The sequence below is a fragment of the Apiospora aurea genome (assembly GCF_038362705.1).
Source record: "Apiospora aurea strain CBS 24483 chromosome Unknown utg000002l_segment0_segment0, whole genome shotgun sequence".
Taxonomy (NCBI): domain Eukaryota; kingdom Fungi; phylum Ascomycota; class Sordariomycetes; order Amphisphaeriales; family Apiosporaceae; genus Apiospora; species Apiospora aurea.
In genome coordinates, this window is record NW_027117389.1 from 291,563 (window position 1) to 311,498 (window position 19,936).

The window sequence follows — 19,936 nt, forward strand, 5'->3', positions numbered from 1 at the left end:
GATGGGGGTGTGATAAAAAGAAATACAGTCACATCCCACACTAGGATTCGAACCTAGGTCGCGGCGGTGCCGGAGTACGCCGTGTCTTCTGCCACTAGACCATATAGGACTTCGGGTCTCTTTTTGCTCAACATGTCGGCGACTCGGCTTGTTAGGGCTTTTGACGTGCCTCGCATTTACACAATGTTAAAAGAAGGAAAAGGGATAGGGAGTAAAAGGAATGCACACACCTTATCGAGTTTGGTTTCCCCCAACGCTGGAATACGAATCCAGGCCATGACACGGTGTCCCATAAACACACATAGGTTACATCTGATACCACCAGACCACAGGTGAATCCTCGCGTCATTTCTTCTCGTCATGTTGGTCAATGGTCTTGTTAGGGTTTAGAAAGTGCTGTGACGGATGGATTCGCAGACATGAGGCAGACGTCTAATCAGTGCGACCACTAGTTAAAGACAAAAGGATAACTTCAAACCTCGGCGTTGTCCCTTTTTGCGGGGGGTTCTATTTCCGGCTTTGTAATATACGGAACAGGCCGATTTTCATACCACAGAGCGGCACCCCTTTTTCGATATTGTCTCCTTTTTACTTGGATGCTAGTGACTTATCTAGAAAGGTCTAAGGAATAGAGGGGTATATAGCAGGTTAGAGAGTTATACGTAGAGTGACGTTCGATTTTCGTGCGTCAAGTCATGTAACTTCCCTTTCTCGACATGTTGCGAGTAAGGGGCCAAGATGGAGATCTCCCCTCCGAGGTCGCAATTATGGGGTTTATTTCGATTGTCCTCATTCTATATCTAGCCGTCCGTTCATTTATCGTATCATATATATATACTGCCACTGACTGGGTTGCTTCAAACAGTACACCGGCCCCCTTCTCACCCCTTCAACCCGGCAGCTCCGCCGGCAACTCATGATCCGCCGCCATCTCATGCACCACCCCCGTCGGCGACGACGACGCATACCCTCCCGAACCCTTCCCCACAGGCGGCAGCCACGGCCTCGCCGCCGCCGCCGCACCACCTGCACTGCTGACCACGTTGGATTGCAGTAGGCCCACCCACTGGCGGTACATGGCGTATTCTTCGGGCCGCACGTTGTAGTACTGCAGCGAGTAGGCGAGCTGCTCGTCCGGTACCGAGGGAGTGGCAGTGACGTTCTGGTTCTGGCTGAAGTTCTGGCTGTTGGCGTTCTCGATCCGGGCCTGGACGTCCCGGTACTGGTCGAGCCACTGGCGCAGGTCGTCTGACAGCCCCGCCGGTTCCATCCGGACGTTCTCCCGCGACGGGAACCACAGGAGCACCTTGAACGCGTCGCGCACGCCGCCAATGCGCTTCCTCGGCAAGCTGGAGCTCGAGGAGTTGGCCCCGTCGCCCATCGAGACGGACGGGGAGCCAGTGACCGGCCGCGGAGGTGGCGGCGCTGACGGGTGGCGTGGCTCAGCGGTGGTCGCCGCCTCGCCTGCCACTTCATCTCCCAGGCCGGCTTGGCGCTTGGCGAACATGTTCAAGTTGGACAGTTTCTGGACCCGTTTGAGATCTGGCGGCTGCCAGCTCCCCGCCGTCCTCTTCAACCGGCGCGAGCCGTGTGTGTACCGCGTCGAGGGCATCGAGCTCGGGAACACGGTGGGCTTGGCCGAGGCGGGCTGCGTTGTTTCGGTAAAGAGCAGCTGCGGGAAGCCGCTGATGGGATGCATGGCGAGCTCGCCAAAGTGCATGACGATCTGGGTCGGCCGCATCTTGTTATTGATGTGGAACCGGAGCCGGCCGAGATCGAATTCCCCGGTCCGTATCATGTGGTTCATGGCACGCTCCGATACATGAACCACTTTCAGAGGCGTGAGGTCGCCGTCCTCGAAGATGGCGAATTTCGGCTCCTCGTGCTGCTGGCTTGCTCGTTTCAGGAGGTGCCTGCCGAGGTTGCTCACATCTGCCGAAGGCTGCGGCAGTCGACATTGGATCCGCGCTGCATATCTTTGTTAGTATCGGTCTGGGTGCTCAGGGTGCTAGTATATGCGGTCAACTGACCATGAACCAAAACCTTGCCATCGCTCTCTGGCTCCGTATCAATGGGAAGAAGTTCGAAATAGAAGCTGGACGCCACCAGCTGCCTTGCGACATCTTGGATTCGTGATCGGTCACGCCTCAACGACTCTTGAGCTCGTCGGCGAAGGTCGTCAATCTTGTCTTTCTCGTCCAGCGCGGGGATGATTCCTACATCAGGGTTTAGGCGTCGGAACCTCGACGTGGTGAACGAGGTCGTGGAGAGGGCCGTGACCATGTTGTCAAAGAACTCGTTCCAAGACCTCTCGCAGTCAAGTGTCTGCTGCATGTTGTTTCTCAGGATGCTGTACAGTTGCCGACCATGAGTGAAGACCCCCTTGCGAGCTTCGCTCATGTGCTCAGAGCCGACTCTGCCCAGATGGGTGGATCCGCCTGTGCCAACGGACAGGATCATGTCGGGTATTTGTACCTCGGGCCAAAGCACCTTCCTTTCCGCATCTGCAATACGTATGGGATTGTTATGCAAAACTGCGCCATCGATATACGTCTTATGTGACAGTTCATGGTGGAAGGATTTGAAGTACCGAGGTGCTGCGGTGGTTGCTCGTGCACTGGCTGTGGTGTTAGTCGTAGCAGAAACGTGGCTGCCTATCAGGGGCTAAAGGAGTTTGAAATAAGACTTACGCTTCCCATATCTTGAGCTCAGTATCGTTCACCTCGGGTCTCTGGAAGTGGTAATGACTGGACTTAGGGGCTCCTCTGGGTTGGTTGTAATTTGCAAGCACATAGGTTTTGTTGCCAGCCAGGTTCGTTGCCGTGACGGCCACCTTTAGTGGCAATGTAGTTCCAGGGAGACGCTGTCCTCCATATAGGAGTAAATCTTCGGTGAAAGCGAACTGCATGGCACTTTCCAGAGTTGTCGTCTGATATTTGGAGTGATGGTAGTTCTCGATGAACGACCCTATAAGTGGCAGCGTGCTTCCACTTCGGCGGGTGAAGACTTCGTCACAGAGCTTCACAAACTTCTCAATGCATTCACTAACTCTCCACTGCATCGACCCGATCCCAAGCGCTACGAGACCTCCAGTACTGCATAGTCACATTAGCCAGGATTCCCAAGTTCAAGGATCGTATTTCACTCACCTTGTGCCTACTACCAGATCGAAGAAGCATTGTATGGGGATGCCGCCGAGAGCTATCTCGATTTGCTCAAGAACCTCGAGTTCTACAATACCGCGAATTCCACCGCTAGTAAATGGTTAGCATTCGAGTTCAGCAAATCAGAGGGCGTTCAGTACGTACCCATCTAGTGTCAGTATGCGGACGCCTGCAGAGGCCGGCTTGAGGTAGATCGTACAGGCTTCCTCGCGGCCACCCTCAATCTCCTCCATCGGACACCCGAACACCCTGTAGCCGTGCACATTATGCTGCTCGCCATATCCTTGGAGACACTGGGTGCAAAGGACATGGCCACATGGAAGGCAATGCTCGGCCTGCCCAAAGAGGCAGCAGAAGCAGGCAGTATGGCTTGTGAGAGCGGCGTGGCTCTTGTTGCTGGAGCTGTTGTAAGTCGCACGGCGGAAGAAGCTGCGCATCACCATGTTCTGGTGGATAGCCAATGCCGCGCTCTCCTCCGAGGTCCCAAGTCGGTAATCCGTAGTTAATTGTTGTAGGAGCTGCGTCAGGCATGAGTAGACCTTCTGCCGGAACTCTTGTGCATTATTTTCGAAGGAGAACTTGGACTGGTATTCTCCGGTGGCGAATACTTTGCCATCCGCCGATTGGTGACCCTTGGCAGTATGGCCGAAACGCACATTGACGCACCTCACTCCAGTCTTGGGGTTAACAAACTCACACGGCCAGTGTTGGTCGCAGAAATTTTCGAGCGCATCTTCCAAGTGGTCCATGTATTTGGGGAATATTTGATCGGCAACCCCTTTTAGATGGGGCATGTTAGTTTGGACTGGCATTTAAACCATCGACGTCTGGGCTCTGTACTCACCCTTATTTTTGTGTCGGGAGGAGTCCAGCATGATACAGGAAGCGACCATATAGCTAAGCTCGGAGAAGATCTGTGGCGCTTGAATCTGGGGGTGGTCTTTCCACAAGTGTGTCATACCCAGTGCGAGCTTCAGGATGTTACCACCAAAGTCGGGCGGGATCGGCGAGTTCCTGAAGGAGGCCTGAACGAAGTCGAAGGGAGACTCGAGAGTTCTTGAGTAATGGTTGAAGGCTTCTTGGAGGTAGGCGTGCATGTCTTCGACGTCGAGGAGCATTCTTACTTCATTCCGCGCACCACGAGCAGCGATGCAGCCTGAAAGAGTGGCCTTGTAAAGCTTCTCGACTTGCTCTGCCATCTGCTTGGGACGGCCATCTGCTGGTAAACGGATGATCTGATAGAAGTTAGCTCTATGAGCGCCATTAGTAAGGACCCCAAGATGCACCCACCTGGATGGTACTGTAACAGCATAGCACCAAGTCCAGGAGATTATCAATGGCCTTGCCACGCTCTCGCCAGAACTGTGCCCACTTCTTGAATGCCTCATTGCGATTCACAGTGTGAGCTAAGTCCTCGAGGATGGTTTCTGTGTTGAACTTGGCATCCCAGAGCTTCACATCAATGTCATGCTCCGAGGCATTCAGGGCGATGATTGCGTGGGGGAGGACAGGCTGGTTAGACGATGTTTCGATGGCCGCTGCTGCCCACTTCACCAGCTTCTCGAATACATGTTCAATAGCCCTAGGGACGTGTTAACCATGGCACACCGTCATGCTTGAGGAGGTATTGGGGGGCGGCTCACCTCGGGTTGCGGAGAACAAACACAATGGTATCAGAAAACGTGTAAAGGAGTCGTGGATACAGATTGGTCACAGCGAATTCTCGGCTTCGTGTACGCGATTCGCTGGCCCACTCCAGCTCCCGTTCCGATATGATCTTGCTCGCCTTCCTGGCTTGGGCTTCGGCATTGGCTTCGGTTTCGTTGGGGTTGTCCTTGTGCGCACGTCGCATCCTCCTGAATTTAGCACCCAATGGCTCCCGCTCGCCGCCCTCCAGCCCTTCGCAATCAGCGTACAGCAGGGGCCCAGGAGAGTTGCAGGTTCGCGGATCCAGATACAAGTGGACATCCTCGGATGTGGGCAGATGTGCGCCACGCGGCCCGACGACTGGGGTAGGGAAGAAAGCAGGTCCATTGAGGCCGAAGTCAATCAGTAACTTCACCAGCGTGCTCTTGCCAGCTCCAGTTTGGCCTACGAACGAGACAAGGCTCGGAGTTCTTCGGTCGCGGTCAACTTCGGCCCATCTTTCCATGAAGCTGGGCTGGCTTCTGATGGGATCCGTGCTCGCCATCAGGTCGGCGAAACGCCCATAGTCTTGGAACACTGGCGGTGCATTGTCTTCTGGCCGCTCGACACCTGCAAAAGAGTCAGTCAAACTCGGCTACCATGACGTGAGACAACGTACCAAACCATGAAGTGATTTCGTCGGCTTTATAAAGCTGTTCACGGACCCAGTTGTCAGTTGGTGGCGACAGCACATTCTGCACCTTCTCGGCGACATTGACGTCCGTTTTCTCGTGGGGGAGGCCGCCGCGGGGTGGCTTCCGGTGTACAGTCTGGCCGTTTCAACACTGTTCGCAGAATGAGGTTTCGCAAATGCTGCAATACCACACATCCTTCCCATGTTCCTCGCATTGTTCGCATTTCTTCTGGTAGATGGTCTCGGAAGCGGCCGTAGAAAGAGACGGTGCGTTTGGTGCGACAGCTTCCTCCACCGTCGCTTGAAATGGAATGGCAGCAATTGGCTGTGGTGCTGTCTTCGGAAGGACTGGTGGGGGTCTTGCCTCGACACTGGAGCTTCCGCGGCTTCGTCTCTTCGTTTGAACGTAGTTGGCTTCAGGTGGACTCATGCCCATGGTAGGCGCCTCAGGTAAAGGCGAGGAAGCACGGGAAGCTTCAAACACCCAGCGTTCTTGGGCATCCTCGAAGATGTCTGGTGTTTCATCGGCCTCGGTCAACTCTGAGGCTTGTCGCTGAGAGGTTGAATTCCGCGGTGTTGCTGCCGATCCAGAGCCTTGGCGCTGTTGCATCGGAATTGATTGGTTCCAATTCATGGCGGTCGCGGCTTTGATGCCAGGCTGTCAAGGCTCCTAACAACTTCAAGGCTTGAGACCCGTGTCGGCCAGAATATGTGAAAGCGGGAAAGAAAACATCGGCAGGAACATGAGGGGCATTGGAAACCCATGGTCAGAGCCTTGAGCACTCGTGTTGTGCAGATACCCCCGGTTTGTCTGATTTGGGGGCCAATAGTTGGAGGCGTTCATCCTGGGAAATTTATACATAGTGAAGCAGTTGGAAAGCAGTAAGGCTCGGTAACGCCATAGCCCAGATCAGCCAGATCAGCCAGGATCCCGGTGCAGGGTGAGACTTTGGGCTCACGGCTGATCGAGTCGCATGGGGTATTGGCCAATCACGGCAGGAGGATAGCGCCCTTGCATCCTCCATCCTGGTATCGACGTCTAGAGCGCATTTTCAAAGAGGGGAAGTGCAGAGGGTGCAAGATCGGGACCATTTCGACTCTGAATCCTGCCCTGGCGATGGTTCATTGCTAAACACAAGACGGTAGTTGGAATAGAGTTGTGATCAAGGTATCCGCCAGACTAGTAGAAACTCGGACAACTCCACGTTGTAAAGATTGATGGGAGGAGCTGTTCGGTTTCACCTGGTGCGATAAGATGAGCGGAATCCTGGTCTCATGTTGGGGAGAGCCAACTGATAGGTCACAGCCATCGGAACTCGACCCCAATACCGATGTGCCTAGGTTCAAGCCTTCCCTTCCACTGTGTGTGGCTGGTTGCTTGTTCGCATTCCAGACCAGTAAGTCGAGATGCTGGAACGGCCCAGCTGACAAAGGCAGAGAGCAAACCAACAATGCATTGTGTGGGAGCCGTGTCGCACACTCCCGCTTTGTTTGCATGGGCGTCTAGATCCCGCAAGCGCCGTCAATTGCGACACTTCCTTTGTCTCGCATCTCGCTAACCCCCGCATGTTTCCCGCTATATAAAGCAGACTGATCTTGAGTCACTGATAGCTGGTCCTGGTCAATTCCGGAAAGAGTCAAACGTGGACCGTCCCAACTTACAGAAACACAACGCCCGGCAAAACAATTCCATTGTTTCCCTACTTTTTGGTTTTCAATCACCAACCAAGTATTTAGGTAAGAGTCAGTGGCAGGTAAGTATCTACGTCACTGCTAGTAACCAAGAACAACTACAACAAGAATATGCTTCTCATTCTCATCTCCGCGGCGGTCGTCGGCACGGTCCTGTCGGGTTTTGCCGTTGCGGCGCCCCTGGCCTTCCGCCCCTTCAATGCCACGGCCTGCATCGAGACCGCCGGCATGCACATCTTCAGCCGCGACGACAACACGACTGTTGTGGCGGGTCCTCTTCCGACTCACGCCATCAACGGCGCGGCCGGTACGGATATCCCACCCGCGACGATTGGGGCTATCGTTGGTGGGGCAGTTTGCATATTGATGCTGACGACATTACTGTGCTGGTGCGGGCGGAAGGGCAGGTGGTAGACAAAAGGTAAGAGTTTTATTTTGATTCCAGATTGACAGGGAGGGGGAACCAGCTAAGGGGCTGGAAAGAAAAAATGCTGACAAGGAACTGAATCGGTTAGTTGGCGCAAGAATAGGGGGGTTTCATAGTCCATTAAATTACAAATGTATTGTCACCACACAAGATGACAATGTCGGTGAGACTGCTTGTGGTCTTCTATCGTTTGAGCGAATGCAGCATTGCCGGAATTGCCAGTTCGATGAGACAACTATCCCAGCCTGCTTGGTCCCAACTTGCATGCTTGGTGGCTTTTTCGTCTGCTGCAGCTACTGGCAGGGGCTTTCGCCGGTCTCATTTCTGGCCAACCAACCCTGGTAGCGTCCAGTTCAAGCTGATGTTGTAGCCTGGTGGCTGCCCGGCTGCCGCATGAATTAAGCCCGCTGCTTCAGTACAGCAGTCGGTGTTGAAGGTTCATTCAATAGTAATTGATCATCAAGGCTTGCAGGGTCATGCAGCGTCAGGGAACAAACGTACATCATTGCGTCCGGCGCAAGGAAGATGATAGAAGGGGGGCTTGGTGGGCCCAAGCCACCACTTGTGGTGATCCCCAACACTTCTCGGTGTCACAACTCAAAGCATGATTCTGCAGCACGGGTCGGTATTGCATTGGTATTCGCCAGCCTTATTGTGCCTTGTCGCCCAGGGCCCGCGAACCATTCTGGAACGGCATTGTGGGATCCTGATTCGGCAAGCCTATGGAGGCTGTGGGCGTGAAGTGGCTGAGACTGGGGCGAAGCTGTATATGTACATCGTTAAAGGGTGAGAACCCGAGTCACGCTGTGCGGGGAAGTATCATTGCTTTCTTCTCCTTCTATTCAGTCCAACGCGGAGTCATTCAACACCTAAAAAATTCAAGAATACCAGGTCCCCTGAGAAGCTTCACAATGCCTAGACGCATTCGGAACCCGTCCAAATACACGTATGAGCCTATAACGGCAGAACGTACAGTGCGAATGCTCATACTTTACAACGGCGCCCGAAATGATGAGTTGTACGGCGATCTCGAGATGGCCAAGCTTGATGACTGCCCGCCTTGGAAAGCGCTTTCATACGCATGGGGAACGACAACCAGCTGGTCCAGGATTTTGATTGGCAAGAGGGCTATCAGGATCAGTAACAATCTCGACGGCGCTCTCAGGAGGCTACGTAGGAGGTTACGCTACCACAATGGTAAAGGAGCCTCACGTCTAGGCTTTCGGTTGTGGGTCGACCAGGTCTGCATCAATCAGGAAGATTTCCAGGATCGAAGCCAACAGGTTCAGCTGATGTACAATATCTACGACAAAGCCGAAAAAGTCCTTGTGTGGTTAGGACCCGACACAGATCAGGTCGCGGAGAAAGCCTCCTCCGCCCTCCGCCAAGTAGCATCTCTGGATAAAAGGCAGATAGGGAGGATACAAAAAGAGGGTCTAGAGGCTTTTGAGTCAACAATTGAAGTCGAGCACCTTAAAGCCTTCTTGGATCGGCCATGGGTATGTATCTGTCCAGACCTCAACGAACAGCTTCATTGTCAATGCCTGACTATAGTACCCAAACCATAAGTTCACGCGCTTATGGGTCGTTCAAGAAGCAGGAACGAATACGCCTGTCGAGTTTTACTGGGGACGGGAATGTATCAGTTTCGCCATTCTCTATAAAGCGTGCCGAATGTTATGCTATGACCTCTTTTCAGTAGCAGAGGCGGCAAAAATACGTTACGCAACCCCCGTATCACTTCATAAATCATTTGTCGAGAGGGCCGAAACGACGAAACCCCAACATGCAGATTTTGCCTATCAGCTCTACCGTTTCAATAAGGCATCTCACAAGCACTGTCTCGACCCAAAAGATCGTGTGTTCGCCTTACTGGGGCACTACTCGGCCCGTATAGGCCCGGATGAGTGCCTGATCATGCAAGCCGACTATAGTTCTACGGAGACTGACGTCTACCGAGAGCTGGCCATTCGAGCTTTGACCGATGCCAAGTCGACTTTCATACTCAATGCTGTTCAGCACTGGGGCAAGTAATATACACCTCTAACCCATTTCTCTTGCAAGTATCTAACATAACCAAGCCCATATCACCATCCCATCGTGGGTGCCAAATTGGAACTGCGAAAGATCCTATAACTCAATAGCATATCCCGATTTCGACCGTTGCGGTGCAGCTGGCAGCTCTCCACTGGAAGCCCAGGTCATGGAATGTCAGAATATGCTTCAGGTCCAAGGGTTTGCGTTTGACGTGATTGAACATTCTTCGCGACAACTAGGAATGCCTGAGGACTATGAAATTAGCTCACGGCATGACTCGGAGAACGAACATATCCTTGAGCAGATATGGCACAGCCTTTGCGGACATGCCACCTTCGATCTGCTGGCTTATTACAAAGTCCTGGGTTCAAGCGCACTGGTCGCATTCCTAGACACATGCAGTGCCGCATGGCTTCCCCCCTTTTACATCGCCGAGGCTCGGGAAGACTCGCTTCCGTTAAAGCCGTTTCCGTGGGTTCAGGAAGGTATTGCTAACCTTTGTCGACTATTAACCCCAGGGCAAATGAACAGTGATACTGGTACACTGGGTAGTGGTTACACTGGCGACACATGGAGGTCATGGTTTTTGCATAACTCTTTTAACAGAAGATTTGCCATAACAGCGAGCGGATACTATGCATTGTGTCCCCATCTCGTGGAAAAGGGGGACCTGGTTGTTGTTTTTATGGGCTACATAACCCCTTTTATTCTACGACCTAGCGGCGACGACTTTCTTTTCGTGGGCGACTGCTACGTACATGGCATCATGCAAGGACAAGCCATGGACATGCTCGAGAAGGGAGAAAAGGAGCTTCGTACCTTCAACATTCTTTGAGGAGACCACTGGTCTGGGTTACGCAGGCTTGCACGAGCGAATCGCCATGGAGCGGCGATGCCGAATCTTCTGCCGTGCGACCTGGTGTGCGACTGGGAGAGGAGTATGGCTCATAGGAATCCCCCTCGAACCTGCTCTATCTACTATGGAGGAGCTTCGCATGACGCGTGATGCAAGACAGCCGCACCAAGCCACGACGCCCGCATATATCAGTTGTCTGCCTGGCCCAACCAAACTAACTCCAACAAACTTCCTCCAGACATTCAAAAACCCCGGCCACCAGGAACCACTATCAGCAAGATGCCATCAGACCTTCCCCAGAAGCGGACCTCATGGGGCGCCACAATCTACACCCTCGACGGCTCGATCCAGGAGTTCTTCCAGAACTTCGGCGGCAACACAGCCGTGACCAAGTCCGACTGCGACGCCAAAGCCGCCGCCCTGATGGGCAGTGATGAGCCCGTGACCCCGGTCCCCCTCCAGGGCCATTGGAGCTACACGGTCGTCGCCGGCGGCCCGGAGCAGGTGCGCATCGTGCAGTTCCGCGCCGCCAAGTCGAAGCTCGACATGGACATCATGGAACTCGCCGCATCAGTGCACCCGGACTTCGTGCCCAAGTGCCGTTACCATGGACCAATCGGCGACGCAACATCGCCTCTGCAAATCTATGTGATGGTGAAGCGCGAGGGGTTGTGCTCCTTCGAAACTCGGGACTCGTCGGTGGAAGGGGCATCAGCTTTTGCGGCCCGGCAGTTCCAGACTGTGCGCGATTTCGCCAGGCAAGCTTTCTCTCCGTCCCATTTTCGCACTCCAAATGGCGTTTGCTTACCTCTAGTATGATGTTAGGTTTTTCGCCGAAGCGTGGAAGAACCCGCAGCAAATCACTCCCGCCGCGGCGGCCGAGAAGGTGCGACAAGACGTCGACGCCGGTCTTAACCGTCTGACCGAAGGCTTGCCCGGGCGCTTCCACGCGACGGTGAAGCAAGTCCGCGCCGACCTCCCCGTTGTCTTCGGCCTCCTCCCGTTCGTCATCAACCGCGGCGACCTCCACGAGTCCAACATCCTAGTCAACAAAGACGACGGCCGCATCACCGGCATCATCGACTGGGCCGAGGCCGAGATCTCCCGCTTCGGCCTCTCATTGTGGGGGCTGGAGAGTATTACCGGCTACAGCAGAAAGAAGGCCTGGTACGCCTACGACAACGCCGAGCAGCTGCGGGCCGAGTTCTGGCGCGTCTTCGAGGCTGAGGTCGGGACGGCTGCTCTGTCGGATAAAGTGAAGCATGCGATCAAGGTTTCGAGGATGGCGGGGATGTTGCTGGCTTGGCGTTTTGATTACGATCAAGGTGCAGGAAGGGGGAAGGTGAGGGACTTGGATGGCGGCTTGGGGCGCGCGGATGTATTCTGCACTGGGGGGATCTAAGGCGGGAGGGGATTGTAGGTATTTTGGCGTTCTGCTATCATGGGTACTTATTTCCTTTGTAGAATGCACTTCAATAACACTACTATCGCTTCTCCAAGGTTATCTATTTAGCTACAGGTGCGATCAAAAGGGACATCTCACGGCACAGTTGTTGGATGCGGATGGTAGTCAAAATTGGTGAGGTCTGGACACTCCACCCGGCGCCGTTGAACCCCCCATCAAGCGGCAGTGGGCGCGGATGAAGACATCAGACGACACAGGCGTCTGTTATCCAATTGGCAGCAAACCCAAAGGAAGGGATTACCCGTCATCGCCCGTCATGCCAAAGCCCCCGATGATCCCGATCGGTCCTTATCTGGAGATCGTCCTGGATGGGATCGTACCTGAACCGGCCCCAGCCCGCACGGCAGCCGACAGGGGGGTCGTCGCAAGCAGAACTCCACAGCCTGTGAAAATGACGTCGGCGGCCCATAGCTACGTCAGATCGCATTTCGCATTGAGAAGCGACCAAGCTTTCTTTTCCGAGACCTGACGATCACCCCACGTAGGCGGGAAATACATACGATTGCAAAGGCTTGCGACAAGCCGGCTGTTTTCTTCAAATACATCCCACCGCATGCTATTTCGAACTTTCCTGCTCTCGACTCTCTCGATACAAACAAAGATAACCACGAAGCCCAAACTGTCCACCGCGCGTCGGTTCCTGAGACCTGTAAACCACATTCCCCCACGCCCAACTCAATCGCAAACCTACCGCACCTAAAACCTGCAAAGATGGCCGCCACCATGGAAACAGGAAGCCAAAGCGCCGAAGCTCAGTAAGTTTTTCCTCGTCTCCTTCTCCTTCCCCCAAATCTCCTGCTGTTCCCATCAAGCGTAGTCTCTAACAGCAATCGCGCACACAGGCAGATCCTCGACGAGGCCAAGACCCAGATCGGCTCCAAGAAGGCCCCCACGTCCGACGCCAGCCTCGAGGGCAAGGTCGAAGAGGCCAAGGACCGCGTCGACGACGCCCTGCCCAAGGGCCCCAAGAAGGCCGACGCCTCCACCGGCGGCCGCGTCCAGGTCGGCGAGACGGGCGACCTCAAGGAGCTGGCGGCGGAGCGACACGACGCCTAGGAGGAGACCGATGGCAAAACGGGCTGCTGCCGCACACATGCGGGGGCGGCTTGATTGGTTGACGGCCGACTGGACTGTACGATAGACAAAAGGGCATATATAGACGGGCCCATGTGGGTTGTGGGTTGATGCGGGTACCCGGTTAAGAAGTTGGGGCAAGCATTGGTGCGCTGCGCTTTTGGGATGATGAAGGGCGATTGATTGACGAAGCGAGACGATGACGATATGATATCCCTACCCTAGGCGATTGAGGGCTTCTACCTAGAAATCAAACAGTATATTTCATATTTATTACCAAACGCTACTTCCAACAGGCCCAATCAACGTGCCAGAGCAAGCAAGTCGTAATGCGCACACGCCGCCTCGCATGCGCGCACCCTCGACAAGTCCACCTACGACTTCAAGCGCGCGACCCGCAGCGGCAAGATCGGCTTCCCCGAAGGCTGCCCCGTCTCCCGCGTCTTCTCCCAAGCATACACGACCCCGCTCAGGACCCCGATGGAGATCGCAGCCGCGCCCGCGACCGTGACGGGCCCCGCGAAGAAGACGATGCCCAGCACCGCGACGGGCAGCTTGTTGAGCGCGCCGGCCATGGCGTACGTGGTCGAGGACGTGGCGCGGATGCACCAGGGCGTGCAGTACGAGATGAGGATGGCGACGAGGCCCGAGTAGAGCATGCCGGTGCCCAAGTGAGCACGAGTGGGCGCGGGGAAGTTGTTTTGCAGGTTCGGGGTGGACCAGTCCTCGAGGAGGGCGGAGCAGAGCAGGAGGATGGGGATGGAGAGGAGGTTGTTGTAGAACATGACTGTTGGCTCACAGCAATGGATCAGCAGGGGTTCTTCATTGGATAGACGGTAGAGATCGGGGTCTTACCATCTATGCTCTTCAGATCGGCCTTGACCATGACCCTCCGATTACTCAACGCATACGCCGCGGCGCAGAAGATATTGAGGCCCATCCAGAAGTACCCCGCATTGAGTGTAGACATGGTGACCGCGACGTCGGACTCCATCCCCATCCCAACATCATCATCATCATCACGATGAGCTGATGCGACGACGCTCTGGATATCGGCCCAAGCGGCGACAACGGAGCTGAGCACCATCAACGCGAACGACAGCAGCGCCAGGCGGGTGACGCCATGTCCGCTGCTGCTGCTGCTGCTGCCGCTGCCACCGCCGAACCCCAGCGCCTCGCCATACGCGATGACGATGATGGTCAGGTTCTTGAAGATGGTGTACACGGGCACCGAGAGGAACTGCAGCGCCTGGATGCTGGTGTAGATCATGCCCACGAGGAGGAGGGAGATCGGAAACCCTGGGTTGCGCAGGCACCGAGAACCATTTAGTATAGGCTAAGTACTTAGGCACGAAAAGGCCGTCTGCAATTCGGGACTTACAAGCCCTCGCCTTTTTGCTCTCGTAAGGTCTCAAGTTGGCCATGAGGCCGAGCCGCTTCAGGATCAGAATCGCGACGGTTCCTACAATGGCCTTTCCCCCAAAGAACCAATTTCAAGTTAGCACACCCGGCCTGTACGAACTGGTAGGTATATGCATGCGTATGCCCTGAAAGGGATAGAAAACCTAGAGACATTCACATACCTGGACGGCAAGGTAAAAGAAGTTCAGATTCCACTCGTTACCCGAGACGACGTACTTGTTCACCAGCGTCATGCTCATGGACGAGAAGCAGTAGGCAAGGACAGCCGCCGCCGGGCTGCTCTCGATCTTGGACAGTAGCATCATGGCTGACGGCGAGGACTATGTCCCGGTTAAGCCGTCCTTCGTCGTAGGAAAGCTGTAACACCACAGCGCCGCCGAGTGGTTTGTCGCGTGCAACGACTGATAAGCACACGGGATTGTGACCGACCAATGGATAGAGACGCTGCTAGATGCCAGCTTCCCCCGGCACCACGTCTTGTGTCACTCGGATCGAAACAAGCAGGAACTCCTCAACTTGCCAAAATGTAGGGTAAAGCTGAGCGAGATAGGGAATTGGGTAAGTGAAGATTGGGTCAATTGCTATTATGTTCGCGACCAGAAAGGGCTCTTCTCTTTTTATTATGTCTATCTTGTCCAGCATCCTATCTGTACACCACCTAGGAGTACGCGTAAGCCTTTTTCCAATACGGGGCATGGTAAAAGCCTGCATTGCCTTCTTCTTGGCTCCGAGGTGCGGATGTTGAGCGTCGGATAGTAAAGTGATCAATTTCCCAAAACCAACCAACCTCGAAGACATCCAAACAACCACTAAGCCTGAGTCTGAACCGGGCAATGACCCCAGCCAGATGCGACCCCCTTGTACGAGATACCTCCAATTGCCTAAACGGTCCTAGTCCGCAAGCGGCTCTCCCCAGTTACTTGACACCGAATCGACATGGCGGGGCCTATCGTTATTGAAGCAGGCATTCTGCACCCCTGCCCAGGATCGCGTCAGGTAAGCCCAAGGTCGCATTGACCGAAACCGTGGATGCCCTGCAGCAGCGGCCAACCTGGAACGCACAGGAAAAAAGTACATCGACATTGGGCATAGTGGCCCCATCTGATTCAATGAGGGTATCTCTGCAATGCGCATCTTGCGTCATGATAGTCTTGCCATTTAGGGGCGCCCCTTGATGAACCCCAATGGCGTGTGGAGACTAGAGTGATTTCCCCAGCCGTAACAACAGCACCATGGCCTTCGACAGGCATTCCGAGTCTGTCTAGTGTTATACCTAAGGTCGCTGTCGGTACGTGCGTGCGTGGTCGATTAAGCAGCCAAGGGATCAAACACCCAAGAGTGCAAGGCCAAGTACTCTTGTGACCCCAGATCCTCGGGGCGGCCACAACAGCTTTACGCCAAAGCCTTTCCCCATCCGCGACAATAGGTATGAAGCTTGAGAGCTGGGCTCTCAATCATGCCGGCAGCCGCGACGGCAGCCAGCATGGCTCCGGGTATGTAGACCGGCAGCAGCAAGTTGGGTAAACCCTTCTCTTCAAAGCAGTTGTCATGGCCGTGATTGCGATTGGTCTCGGATCGCCCCAATTGTACCCATTGCCGTCGTGCATCATCATTCTGCAGTCGTGTCTTTGCCTCACACGCTGCCCCCGTTGCCCGCCTCCCTCGCCTGCGCCAGCTGTTGGTCGGTCGACGGCGACTGCTTGAACGTCTTGACCTCGGCGCCGCGCGCGAGGCGGTCGAAGAGGACCCACGACGTGACGAGCAGGATGGGCATGGCGATCATGGTGCGCACGTACTTGCGCGACGCCGCCTTGTAGGCCGGGCTGTTCGGATCGACGGGTCGCGGGCGCGGGGCGCGCAGGCTCTCGGGGAGCGCGGCGGCGGCGGCGGTTGCTGGTCGCGGGGCTGGTGCGCCGCCGGGTCGGCGCGTCGTCGGCTCGGAGGCGAGGCGCGGCTGGTAGGGCAGGGCCTTGGGGGTCTTTTTTGGGTTGGGGGGACGACATCTTGGGCGGTGGTTGGAAAGCGCGGCGGAACCGTTGTGGGAATTGGGGTTGGTCTTGGTAAGGGTTCTATTCTGTAGGCAGGGAAGAGAATCAGAATGGATGCAAATATTCCCAGGCTGCTCCAGGATGCTTGAGCTTTGGCCAAGTGGCGGGGAACCCCCATTTCTTAATCCGCCATCTACCGATTTGCTTACAGGCATCTGAACTCAGAACGATTGATGGCTTTGGGATGGTCTCAATTTGGATTGGACATATCTGCATTACATTCCATTTCTTCATTTGCGTTTCCGGGGTTCTGATTTAACCCTTAGTGATACATTAGGGACGTTTATGACCCAATTGGATCCTGCAACCATTAATCCAAATGTCAACGTGAAGACGAGAAAGGGAGGGGCCAACCCATGCTGTGAGAGAGTTTCACCACCATTGATACAAGCAGACATCGAGCCTGCTGGGGTTGGCCCACACAATTAGCAATTAGAGGCTTTAGCCAATGTGAGCCGGGGTTGTGGTAGGTTAAGGTAGTGGGAATGGAGAAAGGATCCCAGCGCTCCGGCTCCCTTGAAGTCCCCAAATCTTAACCCGACGTCGCGCCGCAACTTATCGTGTGCGTTCCCTACGTTTACTTCTCGCGTTCTTGCTCGAACCCATCGTTATACCTGAATATGACTGCTTCACTTGGACTTGGTTGATGGGGTTGTTATTTCTGTCGATTGGCTTCCTTGGTCATCACTCCCCGCCGATGACGGCGTCGAAGAACCAGAGGTCGACGACGAGGCAGAGTTGCGGTACTTCAAGGCATAAGCCGCTTCGGATTTGTCAGGCTTTCTCTTCTTTTCGTCACTTTCCTTTTGTTCTAAAGTCTCCATGTCAGCTAGCAACGATGCCGTGGCTCCATCTACATTGATCAACTTACCCTTCGTTCGACCAGTGAGAATAACGCAAGCGAGGCCCGGCTTCAGCTCCAGCTCCAAAGTCGACTCTAGCTTCTCCCACCCGCTCTGTCTCTCCGCAATCTTGGCGACGATGCCATGCCGGATGATATCCGTGAGCCCTATCAATAGGACATGTCCCTGCGGAAGTGTGGGGAGGAGGAGAGCATTCACGGCGATATCCCCTAATCCAATTTCGGGTAGGCTCAGGCGTAGTGTAACGTACTCTACGGCCTCCAGGGTACTGCCGTCAGCTAGAGCCAGTTTCCGGAGTGTAGGCCGTCGGATCAGACCCAGTCGGTTTGCCTCATCACGGGTGGTAGTCGAATAATCTGCTGCCGAGTCGATGATGACATGGTTGATGTGATGTCCATGTCCTTTCCGATCTCGGACCACTGCCGACTGGCAGCGCCACAGAGTCTTGGGCAGTAAGGGGAAGGTTTCGTCGGTGGATTCGAGCGACTCTTGTTTGGATGTTGAGTTATGGCACATCTCATTCCGAAGCCGCTGCCGAGTAGTTCTTGTTGTTCCGTTGTCAACGCCAGCAGCTGTTGTATTGTTTGCAGGGTCACCAAAGAAGTCGAGCTTTGATACCAATGTCGATAGCCAGGCGCGGCATGCTGACATCAGTTTACACTTCGGTGTCTTGGTGGCTAATGATACGCTGGCGTATACGCCCGGTTGCTGCGGTTCTTCGTGGACTTCTCTGTCATTTGCGAGTAGACCAAAGGACGCCATGGTTGCTGTCAAGGGTTGAAAACGCAATTCGGTCACTGGTGGGCGTTTGTTTAGGCTCGAGGAAAGTATGAGTAGAAGCCAATTGACTTTGGATAAGAGTTGGGATGTCGATTCCCCTTAGAAGAGATTGGTACCAGGCGGTTGCTGCAAAGGCACAGTCAACTCCAAAGAGAATAGCACGTCACCTCGGCAGGTGCCCTGAAGTGCGAGAACGTTTTGCGTTGCAGAGAACTCAACGTCCTTTTGAAGCAGATTCCTGGCAAGGGTTGGCTGGTATAACCCAAGCAAGCATGTGCTTGACTGCATCATGTTGGACAGTATTGCCGGGCAAACATGAACTAGAGATTCGCCGGGGATTAGAGTTTGGACTCTGCCAACACAGTGCCAGTCAGTCAGGGTCAAGCAGGGGTCTGGGGATTCAAGAATGGAGCAACAGAGAGTGCACCGACGGGTAGCACCCCGGCCGATACGCGGCGAGTGAGCAATTGTTGCCTATTATTATCCTCGATGACGAAAGATCAAGTCGGTCAAGTGGCGGAACCACTTGTGCTCCCCACAAACACTACTTGTACAGATGCAAAGCTAGGAGAATGTATGTCAGTCTGGTTGTAAGTTGCCCGTTGACCCTCTTGGTTGGAAGACCTACGCAGCCGTTGCAGCAAAAACCTCGACTCGCTTGCACTGCGTGGCGGCAAACATGCAAAGGGAAAAGACGACAGTAAAGGCACAGACGAGCCCGAGTCTGGCCAGCGTATCTTGAACATAGAACAAAGCAATGATGGATAGCATGGGCAGCAGAGAGGAAACCCCGGAGCCGACAAAATTTGCAGCAAGACGGACATGGCGGTCCGAGTAGTGCCATAGGGCGGTGTCCTCTTCAACGTGCCCTGCAGCTGCTTCTGTGTCGTGTGGCAGGGGGCGCTACTCTCAGGGTCAACTCTTTCCGTGCCCACTTCGTGGATTCGTATTCATGGTATGAACTTTACCTTGAAGTATTTCCAAATTTGGTGAAATAAGCGCAGAATCGGCCCGGTTAGGAGATGGGAGAGAAAGTCATCTTCGAATGGGTCCTCTCTGAGGAACAGGAGGTCGCCGAGGTGCTTCGCATCGTACACAGGGGCTATTTGATCGTGTTCGCCAAGGTCTTTCCCCAGGAATCCGCAGAGACCTCCGAGAGACTCGGAGTTGATGTATTTCTGTAATTGTTTTCGCTGTCGATGGGAAGGCTTTTGGATCGAATCGATCGACTGGTACTGCTGTACTGCTGCATCTACATCGCGAACCTAAAATTAGTACACGCTGGTCATCGCTTCCGTTGCTTTGTTTGATCAAAGTTCAATTAAGGGGTCTGTGAGCAAGGGAGAAGAGAGACTATTAAAGTTTGAATTGCTTACAGTACTCGCGAAGCTTTGCTCGCACTCTCAGCACCAGCTTCCACTGTTTGCCCCCAGTTCCCCTGGCCTCTCCTTGGTGCAAATACCACCACTCGCGATCATACCATTTCCTTTCGTCGCTGGCATTCGCATCGAGAAGTCCTTGCTCGGTGAGGTCATGCTCCAGCTCGCAGATCTCCGCTTGTAAATACAAAAGATTGCGCATGGCGAGTTGGCGGAACTGTCTCAGCATCGCGTAGTCCTGCTCAACCATGAACTTCGCCAGTTTTGGGTATCCCCGTGGCTGGATAACGGGCGTCGTTCGATCCTGAGCCATCGTGCTTGGTGATTCTGTGAAGATTCCCTGTCAACGATGAAAATTGAATGGACTCGAGGTTTCGGTCATTTATTATGCAATAATTACCCCTCTCAC

The 19,936-nt window shown here is 54.4% G+C and overlaps 8 protein-coding genes across 8 annotated transcripts; 2 read left to right on the forward strand and 6 right to left on the reverse strand.

Moving 5' to 3' along the window:
* Positions 1 to 889: 889 nt before the first annotated feature.
* Positions 890 to 6,118, reverse strand: PG986_002492 (Phospholipase A I; the record flags this gene model as incomplete). The annotated part of the gene is made up of 10 exons (XM_066838714.1): positions 890 to 1,968; positions 2,031 to 2,617; positions 2,691 to 3,095; positions 3,150 to 3,254; positions 3,309 to 3,942; positions 4,009 to 4,399; positions 4,455 to 4,746; positions 4,808 to 5,420; positions 5,470 to 5,620; positions 5,678 to 6,118. 10 exons carry the CDS (start codon positions 6,116 to 6,118, stop codon positions 890 to 892), a joined length of 4,698 nt encoding a protein of 1,565 aa, XP_066703778.1.
* A 1,139-nt stretch (positions 6,119 to 7,257) lies between these two features.
* On the reverse strand, positions 7,258 to 8,109 carry PG986_002493 (uncharacterized protein; the record flags this gene model as incomplete). Its single annotated transcript, XM_066838715.1, has 2 exons — positions 7,258 to 7,513; positions 8,105 to 8,109. The coding sequence occupies 2 exons, from the start codon at positions 8,107 to 8,109 to the stop codon at positions 7,258 to 7,260; spliced, it is 261 nt and encodes an 86-aa protein (XP_066703779.1).
* A 2,666-nt stretch (positions 8,110 to 10,775) lies between these two features.
* Positions 10,776 to 11,898, forward strand: PG986_002494 (uncharacterized protein; the record flags this gene model as incomplete). Its single annotated transcript, XM_066838716.1, has 2 exons — positions 10,776 to 11,269; positions 11,322 to 11,898. The coding sequence occupies 2 exons, from the start codon at positions 10,776 to 10,778 to the stop codon at positions 11,896 to 11,898; spliced, it is 1,071 nt and encodes a 356-aa protein (XP_066703780.1).
* Positions 11,899 to 12,672: 774 nt separating this feature from the next.
* Positions 12,673 to 13,017, forward strand: PG986_002495 (uncharacterized protein; the record flags this gene model as incomplete). The annotated part of the gene is made up of 2 exons (XM_066838717.1): positions 12,673 to 12,716; positions 12,804 to 13,017. 2 exons carry the CDS (start codon positions 12,673 to 12,675, stop codon positions 13,015 to 13,017), a joined length of 258 nt encoding a protein of 85 aa, XP_066703781.1.
* Positions 13,018 to 13,409: 392 nt separating this feature from the next.
* On the reverse strand, positions 13,410 to 14,759 carry PG986_002496 (GDP-mannose transporter; the record flags this gene model as incomplete). Its single annotated transcript, XM_066838718.1, has 4 exons — positions 13,410 to 13,822; positions 13,891 to 14,334; positions 14,417 to 14,507; positions 14,619 to 14,759. The coding sequence occupies 4 exons, from the start codon at positions 14,757 to 14,759 to the stop codon at positions 13,410 to 13,412; spliced, it is 1,089 nt and encodes a 362-aa protein (XP_066703782.1).
* A 1,331-nt stretch (positions 14,760 to 16,090) lies between these two features.
* Positions 16,091 to 16,660, reverse strand: PG986_002497 (uncharacterized protein; the record flags this gene model as incomplete). The annotated part of the gene is made up of 2 exons (XM_066838719.1): positions 16,091 to 16,531; positions 16,655 to 16,660. The coding sequence occupies 2 exons, from the start codon at positions 16,658 to 16,660 to the stop codon at positions 16,091 to 16,093; spliced, it is 447 nt and encodes a 148-aa protein (XP_066703783.1).
* Positions 16,661 to 17,134: 474 nt separating this feature from the next.
* On the reverse strand, positions 17,135 to 18,130 carry PG986_002498 (uncharacterized protein; the record flags this gene model as incomplete). The annotated part of the gene is made up of 1 exon (XM_066838720.1): positions 17,135 to 18,130. The coding sequence occupies one exon, from the start codon at positions 18,128 to 18,130 to the stop codon at positions 17,135 to 17,137; it is 996 nt and encodes a 331-aa protein (XP_066703784.1).
* A 642-nt stretch (positions 18,131 to 18,772) lies between these two features.
* On the reverse strand, positions 18,773 to 19,840 carry PG986_002499 (uncharacterized protein; the record flags this gene model as incomplete). Its single annotated transcript, XM_066838721.1, has 3 exons — positions 18,773 to 19,051; positions 19,117 to 19,400; positions 19,525 to 19,840. 3 exons carry the CDS (start codon positions 19,838 to 19,840, stop codon positions 18,773 to 18,775), a joined length of 879 nt encoding a protein of 292 aa, XP_066703785.1.
* Positions 19,841 to 19,936: the final 96 nt, after the last annotated feature.